Source organism: Humulus lupulus, chromosome 1 (assembly GCF_963169125.1).
Source record: "Humulus lupulus chromosome 1, drHumLupu1.1, whole genome shotgun sequence".
NCBI lineage: Eukaryota > Viridiplantae > Streptophyta > Magnoliopsida > Rosales > Cannabaceae > Humulus > Humulus lupulus.
In genome coordinates, this window is record NC_084793.1 from 3,294,571 (window position 1) to 3,312,051 (window position 17,481).

At 33.1% G+C, this 17,481-nt stretch overlaps 2 protein-coding genes across 2 annotated transcripts; both read right to left on the reverse strand.

Annotated features, from left to right (window-relative positions):
- Positions 1-1,369: 1,369 nt before the first annotated feature.
- LOC133782459 (probable xyloglucan glycosyltransferase 6) lies at positions 1,370-5,180 on the reverse strand. The gene is made up of 5 exons (XM_062221781.1): positions 4,084-5,180; positions 3,326-3,634; positions 2,909-3,199; positions 2,718-2,831; positions 1,370-2,477 (listed from the first exon to the last, which is right to left on the reverse strand). Exons 1-5 carry the CDS (start codon positions 4,801-4,803, stop codon positions 1,842-1,844), a joined length of 2,070 nt encoding a protein of 689 aa, XP_062077765.1. The 5' UTR covers positions 4,804-5,180; the 3' UTR covers positions 1,370-1,841.
- An 8,479-nt stretch (positions 5,181-13,659) lies between these two features.
- Positions 13,660-16,765, reverse strand: LOC133782469 (transcription factor bHLH62). The gene is made up of 8 exons (XM_062221790.1): positions 15,586-16,765; positions 15,246-15,482; positions 15,088-15,153; positions 14,938-15,006; positions 14,746-14,817; positions 14,400-14,624; positions 14,189-14,288; positions 13,660-14,068 (listed from the first exon to the last, which is right to left on the reverse strand). The coding sequence occupies exons 1-8, from the start codon at positions 16,537-16,539 to the stop codon at positions 14,031-14,033; spliced, it is 1,761 nt and encodes a 586-aa protein (XP_062077774.1). The 5' UTR covers positions 16,540-16,765; the 3' UTR covers positions 13,660-14,030.
- Positions 16,766-17,481: the final 716 nt, after the last annotated feature.

The window sequence follows — 17,481 nt, forward strand, 5'->3', positions numbered from 1 at the left end:
CCCCGTCTATTTCGCATTAGCACGGTCCTTATATTTAAAAGATAAATTCCAAAAGAAAATTGAGGTGGGTTCTTGCGGGTTCCATCCTTATAGGGAAAACTTGCATCTCTAGTCGTACCACATTAATTTGTAGCCGCTACTAATTGCCACCTATGTTAGGTCACGAGCCTCATTCTTGCTCAAGGCTTTTGCAGCATGCTTTCGAGTGGTGGTGTGACGATGGGCTAGTCGTAAGAGTGACTACCGCATGAGGGGGCCCACTAAGCCTCTCGGGGATCCCTGAACTTTCTTGTCCCTATTTACATGAAAAATACAATAGATGAATAGTCATTTGATGAAGTGGAGTATTGAAAACAAATTTTCTTTTTTAAGAATCCGTAGTATCGTTTTACTATATATATATGCTAAAATAAGATGAAACTCAATTTTTAATTATAAATAATTAATTTGAAATAATTGGTTCTCCAAGTCTGAGGAACACGTCATAAGGTGATCACATATATGGACGATGCCTCACGTGAGGCTTTTTGAAAAAGCACGTGCAACATACGTAATTTTATTTTATCAAAATTTAATAATTAAACAATAAAACTAACAAAAAAAAAAATATGAATATATATATAAATTTATCTAGCTCAAGAAATTTGTTATTAACATGACCCTCTAATCAATAATAGTAATATGATTTATTAGATGATTATTGATCATTAGTAATTTAAGTACCTAAGATCAAACTTAAAGTAGATTAAATATAAACTTAAGTGCACAAGACAAAACCTAATGTGTAGGTAAAATTCAAAATCGTTAATAATTAATGTTAGGAATATTTACAAAATAATACATATATTATATAAATTGTTGTATTTAAATACCCAAATCTTGTAATAGTACTTAAATTAAGATTTAGGTAAGATCGTAGTACAGAATATTAACTCTGCGTCAAATGTCTGTGGTATTGGTCTAAATAATATTAATAATTTAAAAATTACGTATAAATCATTTTAAAAATTAAAAATATGTATATATTAGCAACCTTAAAAAACTAAATTAAAGCAATATATTAACATTTAAATAGAAAATATGAGTAATTGTATTATCTCTTTTAAAAAAATTACTTCTAATTTTAATAATCCTTATTGTGTATGTAGATAACATAGGAAATCAAATAACAAAGTATCCTTTGTATTTATACATCGGATATATAACATTATATTCTTACTCAATCCTAAAACTTATCAAATCGAGTATTATTCTACCCCAATGGAAGAAAAACGAGTTTTTCATTTTCTTTCTTTTTAATAATTGAATTTCCATCCTAGTGATAACAAGGCTCCCTTAGAAACAAACATAAATAAAAACAAAGCACATGTTTCAGGACAATAAACGAATTTAATATATGAAGAAGCTGCACAGTCTCTATCAACAGACAATACAAAGAATGACCCATTGAGATAATCTGAGGCTTGCCTCTTTTGGAGTGGGCAAGCAAATGTATGTAGCCTATTTAAAAGGCATATAAATAAGCCTGTCTTAAAAAAAATCCAATCAAAAGTCTCTTCAGTTAGAGACTATTCAATTCAGTATGATAACATTGGCTCACCCAAGTGTATGTCTTTACCAAGAAGGTATAATTATATAGACTATAAAACTGTGCAAGCAAAAAATTTGGCTGCTTCAATTGAGCGAGCTTGCACCTAATCACATGTAGAATAATGCAGCAGCTCTTGTGGTATTATAAGCAGCAGATTCGAATGTGTTCCAAAACTCCCAAAGTTGTCTTGCACCAAGAGAAATTGCAGTTGATAGACAGCTTTCAAAACTACCCAGAACAGCAAAAATGGTCAACTCACCTGCTCTCCGATCAAATCAAGACCTACAACTAGAAAAGTGATTCCTTGAAATAGCAGGAAGTAGAAGTGGATTCCTTGGGCAGACAACAAGCTTCTTACTGAAGCAGTCAACAGTATAAAAGCAAGAGCAAGTTCCTTTCTGTATAGGCGATTTTTTTTCGACTTCCCCAATTTTTTAGATACTTCTAATTTGTTCAGTTCATCAATGCCTGATTCGGAAGATGACCTGTAGAGTGAGGTGGTTTTGACAAGGGGGTCAGATTCCTTCTCGAAAGCTACTAGATCTGTTTCGGATGATCTTCCTGATTTCTTGGTAACTATCCACTCATAGGAACTTCCGAACCGAAACAATCCTGATATCATAGCATTAAATTTCGTTACTGACATGGTGTTCTCAAAGAGGAGGAAGGGGACTATAAATGGAAAAGACCGCGGTGCTGGAAGAATATTCAAGATAGACATTACTCCAGGAACATAACAAACAACCCATGCCGGTAATTGAGCTTCTGGTAGGAACATGGTCAATGGAAGAATGATGCAAAAGAGGGTGAACGAATAGAACGGCAGAATAAGCTTTCGCAGGAGGAAGAACAGAAATATCAAATTTACTTTCTTGGCCAAACTAACCTGTAGTGAAAAAAAAATACAGATTATGAGCTCGAAGCATACTTAATTTTTCTCACAAGTATTTCATAGTTTTCTCGTGATGAGTAGGCTACCAGATCCTACATCTGAGCATACAAAACAGTTGAGTTTTGGGAAAAACTTTTCGGCAACTTCATTTAGGCATAATGAGGCTTTTGAGACAATTTGGATAGGAATTCAAGGTTTTTCTAATACAATATGTGAAGAGTGAAGCTATAATACCTTAGCACGAATTACATCGAAAAAGCACAAGCGAAACAACTGCATTGGGCCAGAATGCCAGCGATGTTGTTGTTTCTTGTATGCCTCATAGGACTCGGGAAGTTCACAAAGGCACTGTTAAGAAGTATTATATCAGCTACAATACCAATCTGACAATATTTGAAAAAACAATGATAAGGGATAATCCACACCTTAACATCATCCAAATAAATGAACTTCCATCCGCAAAGATGAGCACGGACAGCAATGTCCATGTCCTCAACAGTAGTTCGTTCCAGCCAGCCACCACAATCCTCCAGAGCCTTGATTCTCCATACACCAGCAGTACCATTAAAACCAAAAAAGTTGAGAAACACACCATTGACCTGTTGTTCAACCTCAAAGTGGAATGACAAGTTTATGTTCTGCAGTCTAGTGAGCAAGTTCTCATCCTTGTTCACAAAAGACCATCTTGTCTGGACTAATGCGATGTCATCATTTCCCTTGAAAATGCACGAAGTTTAAGTCAGATAAAAGGGCTACAACTATAAATTATACCATGCGTAATGTACTTTTGTACTTTGGCATCAACTGTTTAAACTTGTATAATCGAATAATTATCAAGTTACCTTGAAATGGGGAATAGTTTTCTTCAAGAAATCTGGTCCAGGCTGAAAATCCGCATCAAATATTGCTACAAATTCATAATCTTTAACATAATCACAGCCCATTGCAGACTTAAGGTTGCCTGCTTTATATCCCGTGCGTATTAAACGATGCCTGTACAATATGCGAACACCCCGCTGTTGCCACTTCTGCACTTCTGCCTTGATAAGCATTTGGACATCTAATTCATCTGAATCATCTAGGACTTGTACAAGCATTCTCTGCCTCGGCCAGTCCTGGACACAAACTGCAGCAATCGATTGCTGGTAGACCTGTGTGGCAAACAATAAGAATTAGACAGTTTCAACTAAGATTCTTAAAGTGAGAGAAAGGACTCACTTTCAATGGTTTTAATCATTGAAAAAGGACACTACTTATAAGTAAAACACGAAATGAAAGGCAGCCCTTTTACTACAGTTAGCACACAATGGCTTTCTGCTATTCTTACACAGCTAATATAAAGAGCAGCAACAATAAAAAAAATGATCTTGGTAAAGTAACTAAATTCAAATGTGTCTACAACTACATGGCATGGGAAATAGTGTACTTGGTTCGTCTCCACAGTTTGATCGACCTATTTCTAATGTGGACATACAATCACAGAAATGAAGTTCAAGCCCAAAACTCAGCACATAGAAATTCAATGCAGAAAAACAAAATCATGGCATAAAGCAAAAAAGCTTTCCCTGGTGTAGGGAATACGAGACCTACATCTTCTTACCTCCCTCTCATTGCACATGGGAATTTGAACTAACACCATTGGATAATCCTCGACATTCTCATTGCCCTCTTCATCCACCGGCGGAGAATCCCCATACTCCATGGCTGCCTTGGGCTTCAACCCCCGGAACTTGATCCAGAAGCAGCCAAACATCAAAATCAATCGATCCACAGACTGAATGAGAAAAAGAACAATGCAGAGATTGGTCAAGCTCTGAAGCGGCGGCGCTAAGTAATTGGCCCGTATCTGGAGCCAATGAGCGTAAACCCACTCCACAAACCCGAGAACAGCAGCCGACCCGACCGAGGGCGGGCTGAAATGCCATCCCTGGAAGTACGCAAGAAGCTCAAACCCCAAAAGGAGCAGAACTACAGCCAGAAACACCTTGATTACCCTATAGAGACGCGAAGTAGAAGAGTCAGCAGGGGAATTGGGAGAGGCAATTCGTCTGTTGGCGGTGCGGAGAAGCAAAACGACGCCGTTCGTAACCCAGGCGAACGACCCAGCGATTTGCTGGAATTTCAAGAGGCATACCCATGAGAGTTGACGAGCGCTGCGGGTCCGCTCCTTCTCGACCGTGGATTCGGCGGTGGGAGTCCGGATCTCGAGGCTAAGGAATCCGTTAGCTGGGTCGTCAGGTTTTTTGAGGAGGAGTTCTGGGTTCGTCTCTCTTTGCTTGTTCCACCATTGCTGAAACTCGTAGTTTGAAGACCGAGACATAGACAAAACCAAAACTATTTTTTGTATAGAACTGTATCGGACAATTCTATACGTACATATATATATATATATAATATAGATGTGGTTATATGAGAGAGTTCTTCTGAAATCTCCAGGTTTGGTGTGAGTAATGAAATGAGAGAGTGTGCTTTTGAGGAAGGTGCGGGTGTGACCGGAGAAGAAGAAGAAGAAGTAAAATCCGGCTCGGCTCGGCTCGGCTCGGCGACTTGACTAAATATAGTAAAGAAAAGAACCCAAACCAAAATTATCGGACCTTCGTTCTCTCTTTCCAGTCTATTTTTTTGTTTCTTTTTTTAATTTGGATATATATATTAATCGTTTTTTTGTATTAATGTCGGAAAATCTAATAAAATTTTCAACTTATTTATTATAATTTTTTTCATCAAAATAAATAAATAAATAAAATAAATAGACGCAACATAAGCAGACACAAACAAGCCATGTGCGATTGGGTTGGCGATCCGTAGTTGTAATATATTAGGGTATTCTAGATTTTTTGTTTCCACGCGCTAATTACGGAAGACGACTATTGTTGACGTGAGTTGGTAGTACGCGGATCTTTGGCGCGTACGTTTTTCATTTTTTTTTTGTTATTAGAGATAAAGTTTGTTGGGCTGTGATAACAGATTACAAGGCCCATATTAAAGCCCAAATCTTCACTACTTTCAGCAAAGGCCCACTGTAATAACTACTCTTCTCCACCGACTCAACTCAATTAATAGCTGAGTTGGGCTGGGCTGGGCTGGGCCGTTTCATCCAAATATTACACGAGGCAATGCTTTTACTAAAATAGTCAACACATTTCTCATTTACAATTTAATATAACCAAATTGTTATTTATTGTAACAAATAACGTTTTTGTTTTTTTTTTTCCAGTTATGTTATTATATTGGTATACCCAAATACAGTTGTTATATTTTACATTCCTTTTATATTTCAAATACAACTGTACAAGTAGTTAAGTTTTATAGACATTCTATTTCCTTTTTTTTTTCTATTTCTTTTGTCTATTTTAATCCACTATTTCATTTCAGATTTTTAAATCACTAATTCCGGATTTGATTGGTTTTTTGGTTTTATTTAACAATGTAGGCTAACATATTTAAGTAATTACCCAAAACTTATGGTAACATAACAATTTAATACTTATTGATATCTAAATAACACGCAATAGTGAAATTAATGTATTGTAATTATACAATTTATACTAATCTGTTTTTTAAACTATATGGTATCCTTCAAAATTAGTTGTATGTACCAATATTAAATCGCATTGTATTGTATTATAATGAATTATATTTTATAGCATAGTTTTATATGTAAATACAAATTAATACTAAAATATTATATATTTATATGTAAATAAAAGTCAATATCAAACATAGAGTGTGTTCGGGAATATTTTCATTTTTTATTTTTAAAATATAAAAATAAAAATGTTTTCTATATTTTTAATCTTTTTATGTTTGAAAACAAAATAATGTTCAGTAAGATAATAGTTTTATTTTATTATTATTTTTTATAATAACAGTACTATTAATATATTGATATCTGCTATTCTAAAAAAAAATTCCATGTCTGAACTATGTTTTGAACGATATATATGAACTCCGGTGACCATGGCGAACAGCAACAGCAAGTAGATCAACGGCAGCAAGCTGAAATATTGTCGCTGAAACATTGTCGGAGTCGAGGAGATAAACGATGGGGTGAGAGAGTTGAGGAAAACGATGGTTGTGGGAAGCCGATCTTGAGAATGATTTTTCGCCGGCGACCATGGCGATAGAGAGTCGACGGTATACTGTGCATATCGGAGGAGAAAAAAATACTTACGTCTAATATTCCGAACAGAAAAAAGGGAAGAAAGAGAAAGAAAGTATTTAAAAAAAATTGAAAGTATGAAAAGTTTGTTTTCAAAAAATTTAAAATTTAAAAAAATAGAAACATGTAAACCGAACGTATTTTTCTAATCTGTTTTCAAATTTTTAATTAAATAAACAAAAAATTGTTTCTTTAATGTTTACCGAACATCACTATAATATTATATAAAAATAAGTTATAAAACATAATTTATTATAATACAATACAACATATCAAACTCACTCAAGTGTCATCTTTTACATGAATATGATCCCAAAATGTATCCTAAGTATTCTATATATTATGGGAATCTAATTAAGGAAGAATTGATATGGAGAATGTGTGTGACAAATTAACTTGAATGAAGTTTCATGGATAGAGCCCTACTCCTACAAGCTAATGGGTTTCCAATTGATCCAGCTTTGTTCAAAATTTTGGTCCTAACCACTCTTGTATGTACCTTTTTTATTCTGTGTAGAGAAGTCTTGACAAAACTCATTCTTAAAAAAATGATGGCTAGGCCTAGGTCTCTAAAAAAGCTATTTTCTTAGGATGGTCCTATGATTTGATTGTATTCTGCAAAAGCTTCCACTCCACAAGTTCTTCGACTTCAACAGTATGTCTCCACAAATATTGTTATTATTTGAGCCAAATGGTTGATAAGAGAAAATCTTCCCTGATGGTGAAATTCAACAAGTTCTTGGCCACAATTTGATGGATGATGGCACATAGGTTTTTCTCTTTTACTTATTTACTTTTTGTTTTAGAAAAACAAACATAATTACTGCCTTATGTTTAATAAGGTTGTCCTTCGGCTTGAGCAGTGGAGTATTCTAGGGTACCCAATATTATTGTATGTCTTAAGGATGTCAATTTAACCCGCCAGTAGGGTTTCTCTAGGGACCCACCCCTAATGGGGTGGGGGCAGAGGACATGACTTCCGTCCCGAATTCGCTCTGTTGATATTCTAATTTATTTTTTTAATATTAATATTATTAAAAATATATAATATAATAATTTATATAAAAATATATGTTTATAAATTATTATTATTTTTAATTATTTTATATTAAAAACTATTGATTATTTTAGTTTATTTAATCAATTAAAAGAAATTAAACATATTTATTAAAGGAGTATCCAATGTAGCCACGACTCTGGAACGGGGTAGGGATGGGGGAGCCACCCGACCCCACCCCACCCCGTCTTGTTTACATATGTCTACCATTAATTATCCTACCTAAGTTGGTGTATGGTGCTCTAGACAAGGCTATACTAGAATATTTTGGTGGAATGGGACTCGTATAAGAGTAGATTCTTAGCTCTAATAGAAATATTGTATTCTATCAACTGCTTGTTCTTGAGGTTAGACTAAAGTTTCTATAATGTTTCAGTGAATGCTTGGTTGGTGTAGGTTGGAAGATGCTTTTAATTTTATAAATTTTACCCGCAAAAGCACGGAAAGTGTAATTTTCATATTGATCTACAAAGATCGTCAATTTCTAAGTTGTTAATCACCACACACTATCTTTCTTTTAATGGAAGCAAAATAATATTTAAAAACTAAAAAAAAATTAGAATAAAACTCAAATGCAAAACAAAAACGTAAAGAATCAAAAGACCTAAGTTTTTAGTTCCCCTAACAAGAGTAATCTTTCATCTTCATACTTAAATTTCTAGTTATTAGCTTAGGGTTTCTAATAGATCAAATCATATACCTATAAAGAATTGTAATCTATTAATAGCATTAAAATGCAATCATAATAATGACTTTTTTTAAAAAAAAGTTACTTGGCCTCGTGAAAACCCTCAAGAGCAAAATTTATTGGGAAAAAACTCAAAAGGAAAAAAGAATGCCAAGAGAATATCATTGATAAAAGTCATCAGTCTGAATACAAAAGTCAATACAATAAAGGTGTTCTGACAATCATAACATATATTCATCCTTAGATAGAACTAACTTAGCTAAAAAATGGACACTATTAGCGACTCATTACAAATGTCAATAATATTCCTAATAATGAACCAAGGTAAGATTGATGTAAGTAAAACATCATTTGATGGGCCATGAAGTTTGTTATTCTTGGAGGAAAGAAAAATGAAAATGAATTTATAAGGTGTAGTTGATCCAAATAAAACACCATTTGATGGGCCATGATACTTGGTTCGAATTGGATATTGTTAGATGTGCAAACAAAGTCTTACATTAGCAATATATGAATTGGATTATTTCACTCAATAGGTTAACTTTATGAGTTAGAACTCTAATCGCTCAAGGCACCATTCCCACAATAACATTGATAAACGTACGATAGATTATGTTAAAAGTTGACAAATATAGATTTGGATAATGTTGTGTATTTATTAACATTCGTGTATTTTGTATAAATTTATGAGATTTTTTTTACCTATTACATAAAATGTATATTTTCTTTAAATAAAAGTTCCAATATAAAATATTTACAAAAAAAAAACCCAAAAATATAAATAATTCATAGAAAAAGGAATCCCACGAAATGTTGGAGCCACATTCCTAAGCAAACAACAATTAATTCCATCATCATCAAGTATGGACTTTTTAAAATATTTTAGATACTTATTGGTCATTTTTAAAACATGACTTAATCCTCCAACTCTTGGGATTCACCGGCCGATGTAAGACTAACTTAACATGTTAGTCATCAGAGTCATACCTTAGTAACATATATAGGAGCCTTTGATTTTAGAGATATAAATAGGGTGGGTCGGCCCTACCCCGCTAAAAATCCACACCAACCCGCTAAGCTCCTGTCTTGACCCGCCCTGTTATGGCTATTGATGCGGGTCGGGTTGTACTCGCCCTGGATGTGATGGAGTGAGTCAAACCCGATTTGGTAAGAATTTTTTTTTTCTTTAATAAAATAAATACCAGACATAAATGAGCTACCTAATTTTTTTTATATAAATGGTCTTATATACTAAAATAATATAAAATTTAATGTACTTCAAAGTAAAACATCAAATTTCTCATCTATCTCTCTTAAATATACTTTGTCTTATTTATATATATATATATTTGTATTGTGAATCACTTAGATAGTGGTCGTAATTAGTTTTAAAAAAGATATTTATTACCAAAAAAAAAACAACAACAACAACCGGGTCGGGTTGTGATCCGAACCACTTCAATTGCTAGCGAGTCAGGCTGGATCTCGACCTGCTCCGTTTTTGCCCCGCTTATATCCGGATCAGGGGTTGCCCCCGTCGGGTCGGGTCGGAACCACCGTTGCCATCCCTATTTGTTTTGTTATCACTTATTGGTTATTGTCTTGTGGTCTCTAACGATTTCAAGAGAATTTGATATCGTCAAGTTTTATTCATTAGAGCTTACTTCAGAAGAAGAAAATCTCATCTCATTACCGAAACATCAAATCCAAGAAGAATTAAAAGTGTACTACTCTTGCTAAGTGGGACTTGCACAACGTGTGTACCATGTCCCATGCCCTATGGTCTATACATACAAACACCCTTTTTTATTTATTTTTTATTTTTCCTTAGATTGTGCCATCTCCCAAATTAACATCTAAATTTTAAATTATTATGATATTTAATGTATTAGACTGTCTACCAAATTCAAATCTTGAAATAAAATCAGATGTGAAAATGACCCCTTTATCAATTATTTAAATTTCTACTAACTATATTTATTAATTATATTGTAATTGTTATAGAATGGAGTTTGGTTCATTTGACAGTGAGATCCTTTGAAATACCAAAATAAAAAAAATAAAAAATAGAGACACGTTTACAGTTGGAGGGCATGAAATAATGGATAGGTAGGTTGGTGAAGCAAATGATGGTTTTGTTTCATTTTACCCCCCAAAACAAGCAAACACCAAACAAAGCCTTAGAAAAAAAAAATGCCCAAAAGGCTCTTCCTAAGGTGAAAGAAAATAATGCACAAAAAGAGAAGATGTGAGTGAGAGAATAGTGATATAGTTAGAGTAAGGTCATTTCCAACCCATAAAACCATATATGTTGTTGCACTAAATATGTTGTTTCATTCAAACCACATATGTTGTTGCACTAAATATGTTGTTTCATTCAAACCACAACAGCAAAAATTACACCAAAAAACATGTTATTTACTATTTTATTATTAAATACTAGTATAAAAAGCAAAATAGTACTGATTTTTATTTTTGTCGTTGATACAGTACCTTATTATATTCGGTGGGGTACTTTAACTTGACAGTATAATAGTGAGATAAATGAAATTGGGTTGAATTTAATTTTGTGTCATTTTAGTTCTATATTTACTATTTTGCATTTCGGTTGAAGTTGCCCTAATAATAGGACACTATTCCATTTCCCCCCACTCATTATAATACCCTTAAACAACCATTGTCCTTTTAAGTCTCTCCAAACATTCTTTGCTAGGTAAGACCTCAATTCCTACTCCTTCATTTGGCCCCTCCATGGGATGGTAGTGAAAATAAAGAAAGAAAAGAAGAGAAAGTTTAATATGGGAAAATCAAAGCTTTTTCCTTCCATTAAGGACATAGATTTCAGGGTTTGATTTGACAATTGACCCACACACAAAAAATTCTCTTGTACAATATTAGAGTGGACAGAAACAACTCCTCCTTCCTTTCGTTCTAGGGTTTGGAAATGAAATAGTGAAGAATTTTCACTCTAGGGTAGTAGATATATAGACTTATTATGATGATTAATGAGCCAAACGTGTAGTTTGAAAAAATAGTAGAGATAGTCTAATCTAGTGTCTCTAAAAAGAAGTCTGGTTTCTCACGTATCTATTATAATTAGTTAAGGTGTTAATTGGTAACACTTAAAAAAAAAAAAAAAAATTATTTATTTATTTAATTAAAAAATTGATAAATAATCATAAAATGTGTTTGGTATTTTTATTTTTATTTTTTTTAATTTTAATTAAAATTTATTAAATTTTAAAAATAGAATTTTTTCCCTTTTCATTTTTTTAACTGTTTTTTTTCCTTCTCTTCTTCAAATGAACACTACATATTGTTAAACAAAAAATAAAAATAAAAATTATCAAACGCATTTATTATTTTTTATTTTTAAAAACAAAAAAATAAAAATAATTACCAAACATATTTTTATTTTTTAAAAATGGTAGTTAACCATTTGGTACCCTGTATTTTTGCAAAGTATCATTTTGGTACCCTCTGTTTTCAATAAGGCTTATATGGTACCATGTATTTTAAAATCGTACATATTTGGTACCCTAAACTCAAATTTAATTAATAAAATTTTACAAATTTAATCAAATTGTTGTCAATTATGTAAGTTCCAAATTTAAATTTAATTACTTAATTACATATAACTGATGACGGTTTGATCATATTGACAAAATTTTATATATCAAATTTTAATCTAGGATATCAAATATAAATAATTTTAAAATACAGGGTACCATATAAGCATTATTGAAAACAAAAGGTACCAAAATAATACTTTGCAAAAACATAAGATATCAAATGAGTAAATTCTCTTTAAAAAATAACGAAACAAAAATAAAATAATATTTCTATTTTTGTGTTTAAATTTTTTTACCAAAGACAACCTAAATTATTTTAGTTTATGCCAATTTAGTAATATATTGATCCTTTACAAAAACCCATTTTTCTTTTTTGAAAAAAAAAAAAGCATCTTCTTCACTTGGATTGGTTTATAAAATAAAAGTGTTATTATAAGAATTAATGCTTAAAAAGAAAAGAACAACTTAAATGTGTACACCAGCGAAGCAATGACAGACAGTCTATGTCAAGGTGTAGTATCTTAACATTTAGTATGTATTTCTTCACAAATAAACATTTTGTATTTAATTTTTTTTTTTAAAGAATTAAAAAAACAGAAGAAGAAGAAGAAGAATATTAATGAATTAATCATGAGAAGGAGCAGCCAAAAAAATTAAAAAAAAAAAGGGAAAACAAAAACAATGGATTCTAGTCCATAGACACGTCTCATAATAATTCAACCTTTTTATTAAATTTCATGGAGACAAAACTGTCACAAAAAATTATCTAGCAATATTTTTATCTCATTTTCTTATCATTACCAATATAATAAATTATAAGCTTTTGTAACTATTCTCTCCCAACAGCACCACATTCAAAGCATCTTTCTTTGTAATTAAATTAACACTAATCTGACACCAATAATAGACACCTCAATAAAATAACTGATTAAGGCTGCAAATGCAGAAATCTTTTGTTGAACCCCAAAAAATGGATTATCATTATCAAAATTATTATTATTATTAATTTTTCACTAACCACCTCTCTCACATAAAAATATTTGTCTATTTAAAAAAAAGGTATCTTTCCAAACCTGAACTCCACTACATTACCCTTTTTTATTTTCATTCACAAATATAATTTTTATAAATAGGTGAGATTATATATACACAAAACTTTTTAATTCAATGGGCCTAGTCAGAATCTCACCACTGCCAACCTGTTATTCTTTTCATGTTCTTCAGTATTATTTAAAATAGCAAAAAACAAATAGTAAAATATTTTAAAGGGTTAGTTCTAACTTTTAGCTTATAGCTTCTGTAACCTCTGCTAAATTAATTTTCAGTTCTGTTAGGGTAAAAATAAAAATAATAAAAAGAGGAACAGAAGCTTCTGTTTTGGGGGTAATCTCTGAAAATTACAGAAGAAAAATAAAAATAAAAATTGATGGTTGACCCCAGCTCAAGAATAGATATAACCAAATGTACTAATCATTCAAATTAGACTTTTTTTTAATTATTAATAGAGAAGAGACCCCACTAAAAACTAATACAGCTGGTTACAACACAAGTAGGAATCAAATCCAGAAGATTATGCCATTTAGCAGTGCCAAATTGATATGATATGACCCCATTCCAAATTTTTTAAAAGCAAAATTGGGCACAATTCTCATTGAATTGACAAAAAGATTTTATCAATTAATGTAAAGACAAATAAATTCAACAACAAATCTTTTGATTAGAAAAATGACTCTTCTTCTTTCTCTTCTTCTTCTTCTTCTAATTAATTAGCAATTTAGTGGTCTATCTTACAACTGGTGCTCTATAATTATGCACCAAAAATACATAATTTGATTTTACATCTTGGTAATAATACTCCCTTAAAAATAATAGAAAACAAAAAATTACATCAAGAAAATACAACAAAAAAATGGTGCTCTTTTATAGAGCTAAGGATAAATGTGGCTTAATGCCAAGAAAATAATAAGTACAAAAAAGAAAAAGAAAAAAAGGCTTAGTTGTTGATCGGACGATCCAGATTAACTCTTCTATTTACAGCAGCAACTATATGTATTAGGAAAGATGTTGATCACAGCTCAACTTTCATATGGGACACTTGATTTGGACCTGCATTAAGTTAAAAAAAAAAAAAAAAAAACTATTATAATCAACAACATTAAAGTTAATGACATAATTAATTATATTTAATCTTTTTTAATTAAAAAAAATTGTCATTTATTCCTTTACCATTGAGACTCTGGGGCTGCAAAGATCCATCTCTTGTCTGATTTTGTCCAAAACCCATTTGAACAATGGTGTGCAGGTCATCCTCACCAAATTGTGGATACTGAAAAATAATAATTAAGTGGATAAGTTAATGATTAGTAATCAAAAGAGAAAAACTTTATCTTTTTTTTTTAATTGGGTAATTAATTAATTACTTTTTAGTTTTAATTACCTGAGAAATGAGTTCACTAAATCCATTGAGTTGGGGTAATTGCAGGCCAAGGCTTTGGAATAGTGCAGTAGTGTCTAATGGGTCCATTGAGCCATGGGCCATGGCCCCACTAGAAATGCCGCTGTGGAGTTCTGAATTTGGTTGGTTTGGGTGACCATAAATGGATTGTGCCGAGGAATCTAATGGGAATATTGGGTGTGGCGCAGAGCTGTTTGGTTGAAATACCTGAAAAAAAATAATAAGAAAACCAAACCTAAATAACACAACAACAAATCCCTATTCAGATTAAGTGGAAAGTTTTGGTTCAAACCCAAAAAAAGAAAAAAAAAAGGAAAAAAATACTTACATCTTTTGACATTAGAGTCTCCATGTTGGTGTCCAGCCTGGTATTCACAGAAGACAACTTCATAGAGAGAAACTGCAAAGAAAAATTGAACATACAATACAAAGTAGTCTCAATTAGCATATAAATTTTTATATTAAAAAATAAATAATAATAAATTTAGAACTTGGAATCTTGCAACATGATATTATTTACCTCAACTTGGCGTTGTAATGATTGAACGTAGTTTATAATTTCATCAAGCATGAGTGCTTTTCCGGTGACCTGAAATATCAAAAACACCAAAAATTTAGTTACCAGAAAAAGAAGACTAAAAATGTCAAATTTCTTAAGAAGCACACATACCTTGTTACAACCAGGAACAAGATCTTGAAGAAGCTTCATTCTTTCACTGATTTTCTCTCTTCGAACCTATTTCACACAATGTCGAAAGAAAGCTTAATAATGAATTAAAATCATATAATATGACTTTGCAAGTAAAACAGAGGCCAAAAAAGTCTTACTCTTTCAGCAAGACTATGGCTATCGGTAGCTTGACCCCTTCTTGCTCTGACATGAATATAGTCCTTTGGGGGCTCCGGTGGCTTTGGGCTGGACTTGGCTTGTTTATCGTCCCCTGCTAAGCCATTACTATTTCCATTTGTCTCTTCCTCTGTTTTGGGTGACCCTTTGTCGTTTCCCTTATTCACTTCAGTTTGCTTGCTGCGTTTTGCATTTGAGTTGTCGTTTATCTCAACCCCCTAAAAAATTTAGCCACCAAAAACCAAATGATTATAAATTTTATAATGTTACTACTGGTCCAAAACGAAATGAGACAGTGCTCTGTTCTTGTGTTACTACTACCTTGGTAGATGGGGAAGAGGTCGAAGCAGGTTCTTTGGATTTTCCCTTCGCAGCAGCTTTTCTTTTCCGGGAATTCATCTCGTTCGAGGCTACTCTCAAACCCGTTTCGCCATTTGGGTTTTGCTCGGAGACTGTCGACTCGTCTTGTGAGTTGGCGGCGAGCCCAGCTGTTCGATCCTGTAATGGAGAGTTTTGTTTTTCATGAACACCCATTTGGGATTCTAGTGCCTTGAGTGAAGGACTACTCGAAACTCTCGAGAGCTTCCCATGTCCCATTAATGGGTTATTATTAGATCTACTAGTGCTACTACCATGTCCGTGAGGATTAAACTCTGAATTATTGTTCAATCCCAACTGGGTCGTTCTGCCATTAAAGCTTCTACTCCCGAAGCAGGAAAACCTCGCAGCTCTTTCTGCGAAACCAGGGTCAGCCGACAATTCAGCCACCGTGGAATTCACAGCCATGGATTTTCCTATACTGGGCAACTTTTCCAACTTCATTTTCTGGGGAGAATTCATAGGTGTGCTGTAGCAGGATGTGTTGGAACTTCTGTTTCCGCCAATGTACGGACCCGCCGGCGCCGGAGCCGCAGAAGCTGCGGAAATAAAAGTCCGGGAATGCGGGGAGATCTCGCCGGAGTTGCCGATGTTACCGAGCTTTCCGATCAATTCTCTGATGACGAAGCTATCGTTGGAGATGTTGGAAGCCACCGGGGAGGAGACCATTGAGCTGAGAGCTGAGTCAAAGTGCATACCTTGGTCCACCGTTGACTTCTCCCAAGTGGGGTTGTAAAAGCCGTACTCCGGGGACCGCTCCGACGAACAATTGAGCTCCATGGCCTGAATTTCGGGCGGAGCAGAAGACGGCGCTGATTGCCAGTTAGGCACGGTGTTGGAGGATTCGAAATGCAGTGATGGTGTGATAGCCGCGTTTAGAAAGAAGCCATTCTCCATTGAACAAAAAGCTTTGTGTGTGTTTTTTTTCTTCTTTTGGCCAAGAGAGAAAAAATGCAAAAGAGTATTAGTTTTGAACCCAAAAAAATAATAAAAACTAAAAGTGGGTCGAATATGATTGCATAATTTGATTTGATTTTGGGTGAGGCAGGGAGATGGAGTGGAGAATAACAAATAATGATAATGTGTTTGGAATATGGGAAAAGGAGAGAAAGTTTGAGAAAGTGGGGAAGGAGAAGGGGGTTGGGCATGGGGTTATGAGCCTCTTAAATAGGCCTAGTGTGCGTGGAGAAGAGGAGACTGTTTGACTTTTTTTATTTGGGTAACTTTTAAAAATGAATAATTTTGTGTGTTTGGGTAAGAGTGGTAAATTAAATTCTGATTCTAAAGCCAGTTCCGTAAAATACGGAATGAGGTATTTGCCGGGCCTTGAACGCTCGTTCAATCGCCCTCTCACCTCATCCTAATACTAACACACTAACACGCATTTACTCTATTTTTCAACGCTTCGATTTAACTCTATTTTAAAATATAAGGTATATTTAGCCTACAGTATAATATAATATAATCTTTATTATTTAAAAGTGATAATATCTACTAGTTATACTGAATTGGGAATTGTAATTGGTCACTTCAATTACTTTAAATTACGTAATTATTACGTGATTTCGTGGTTAAACGAATATTAAATATAATAATTAATTGGTACTATGCTCAATTCTAATTACAAAATGACTTTCTAAACACAATTTACGGGCGTGTTTGGAAACAATTGTATAACTACTAAGTCGTGTAAGTATTAGAGTAGTAATTATATATCCGAGTAATTATACATAATTTTAAAATAAGATTTATACTTTTTTTAGACTTTGTGTTTTGTATCATTACATGTTTAGACCCTGTGTTTTGATAAATTATTTTTTGGACCCTGTGTTTTGTAAA

Excerpts from the sequence above, each read along its gene's own strand:
- LOC133782469 (XM_062221790.1), bottom strand. The coding sequence starts at position 16,539 with ATGGAGAATGGCTTCTTTCTAAACGCGGCTATCACACCATCACTGCAT. Across the intron at positions 15,007-15,087 it reads TTGTTCCTGGTTGTAACAAG|GTCACCGGAAAAGCACTCAT; the intron begins GTATGTGTGCTT and ends TTGATATTTCAG. Across the intron at positions 14,818-14,937 it reads CATTACAACGCCAAGTTGAG|TTTCTCTCTATGAAGTTGTC; the intron begins GTAAATAATATC and ends TTTTCTTTGCAG.
- LOC133782459 (XM_062221781.1), bottom strand. The coding sequence starts at position 4,803 with ATGTCTCGGTCTTCAAACTACGAGTTTCAGCAATGGTGGAACAAGCAA. Across the intron at positions 2,832-2,908 it reads TTTATTTGGATGATGTTAAG|TGCCTTTGTGAACTTCCCGA; the intron begins GTGTGGATTATC and ends ACTTCTTAACAG. Across the intron at positions 2,478-2,717 it reads TCGATGTAATTCGTGCTAAG|GTTAGTTTGGCCAAGAAAGT; the intron begins GTATTATAGCTT and ends TTTTCACTACAG.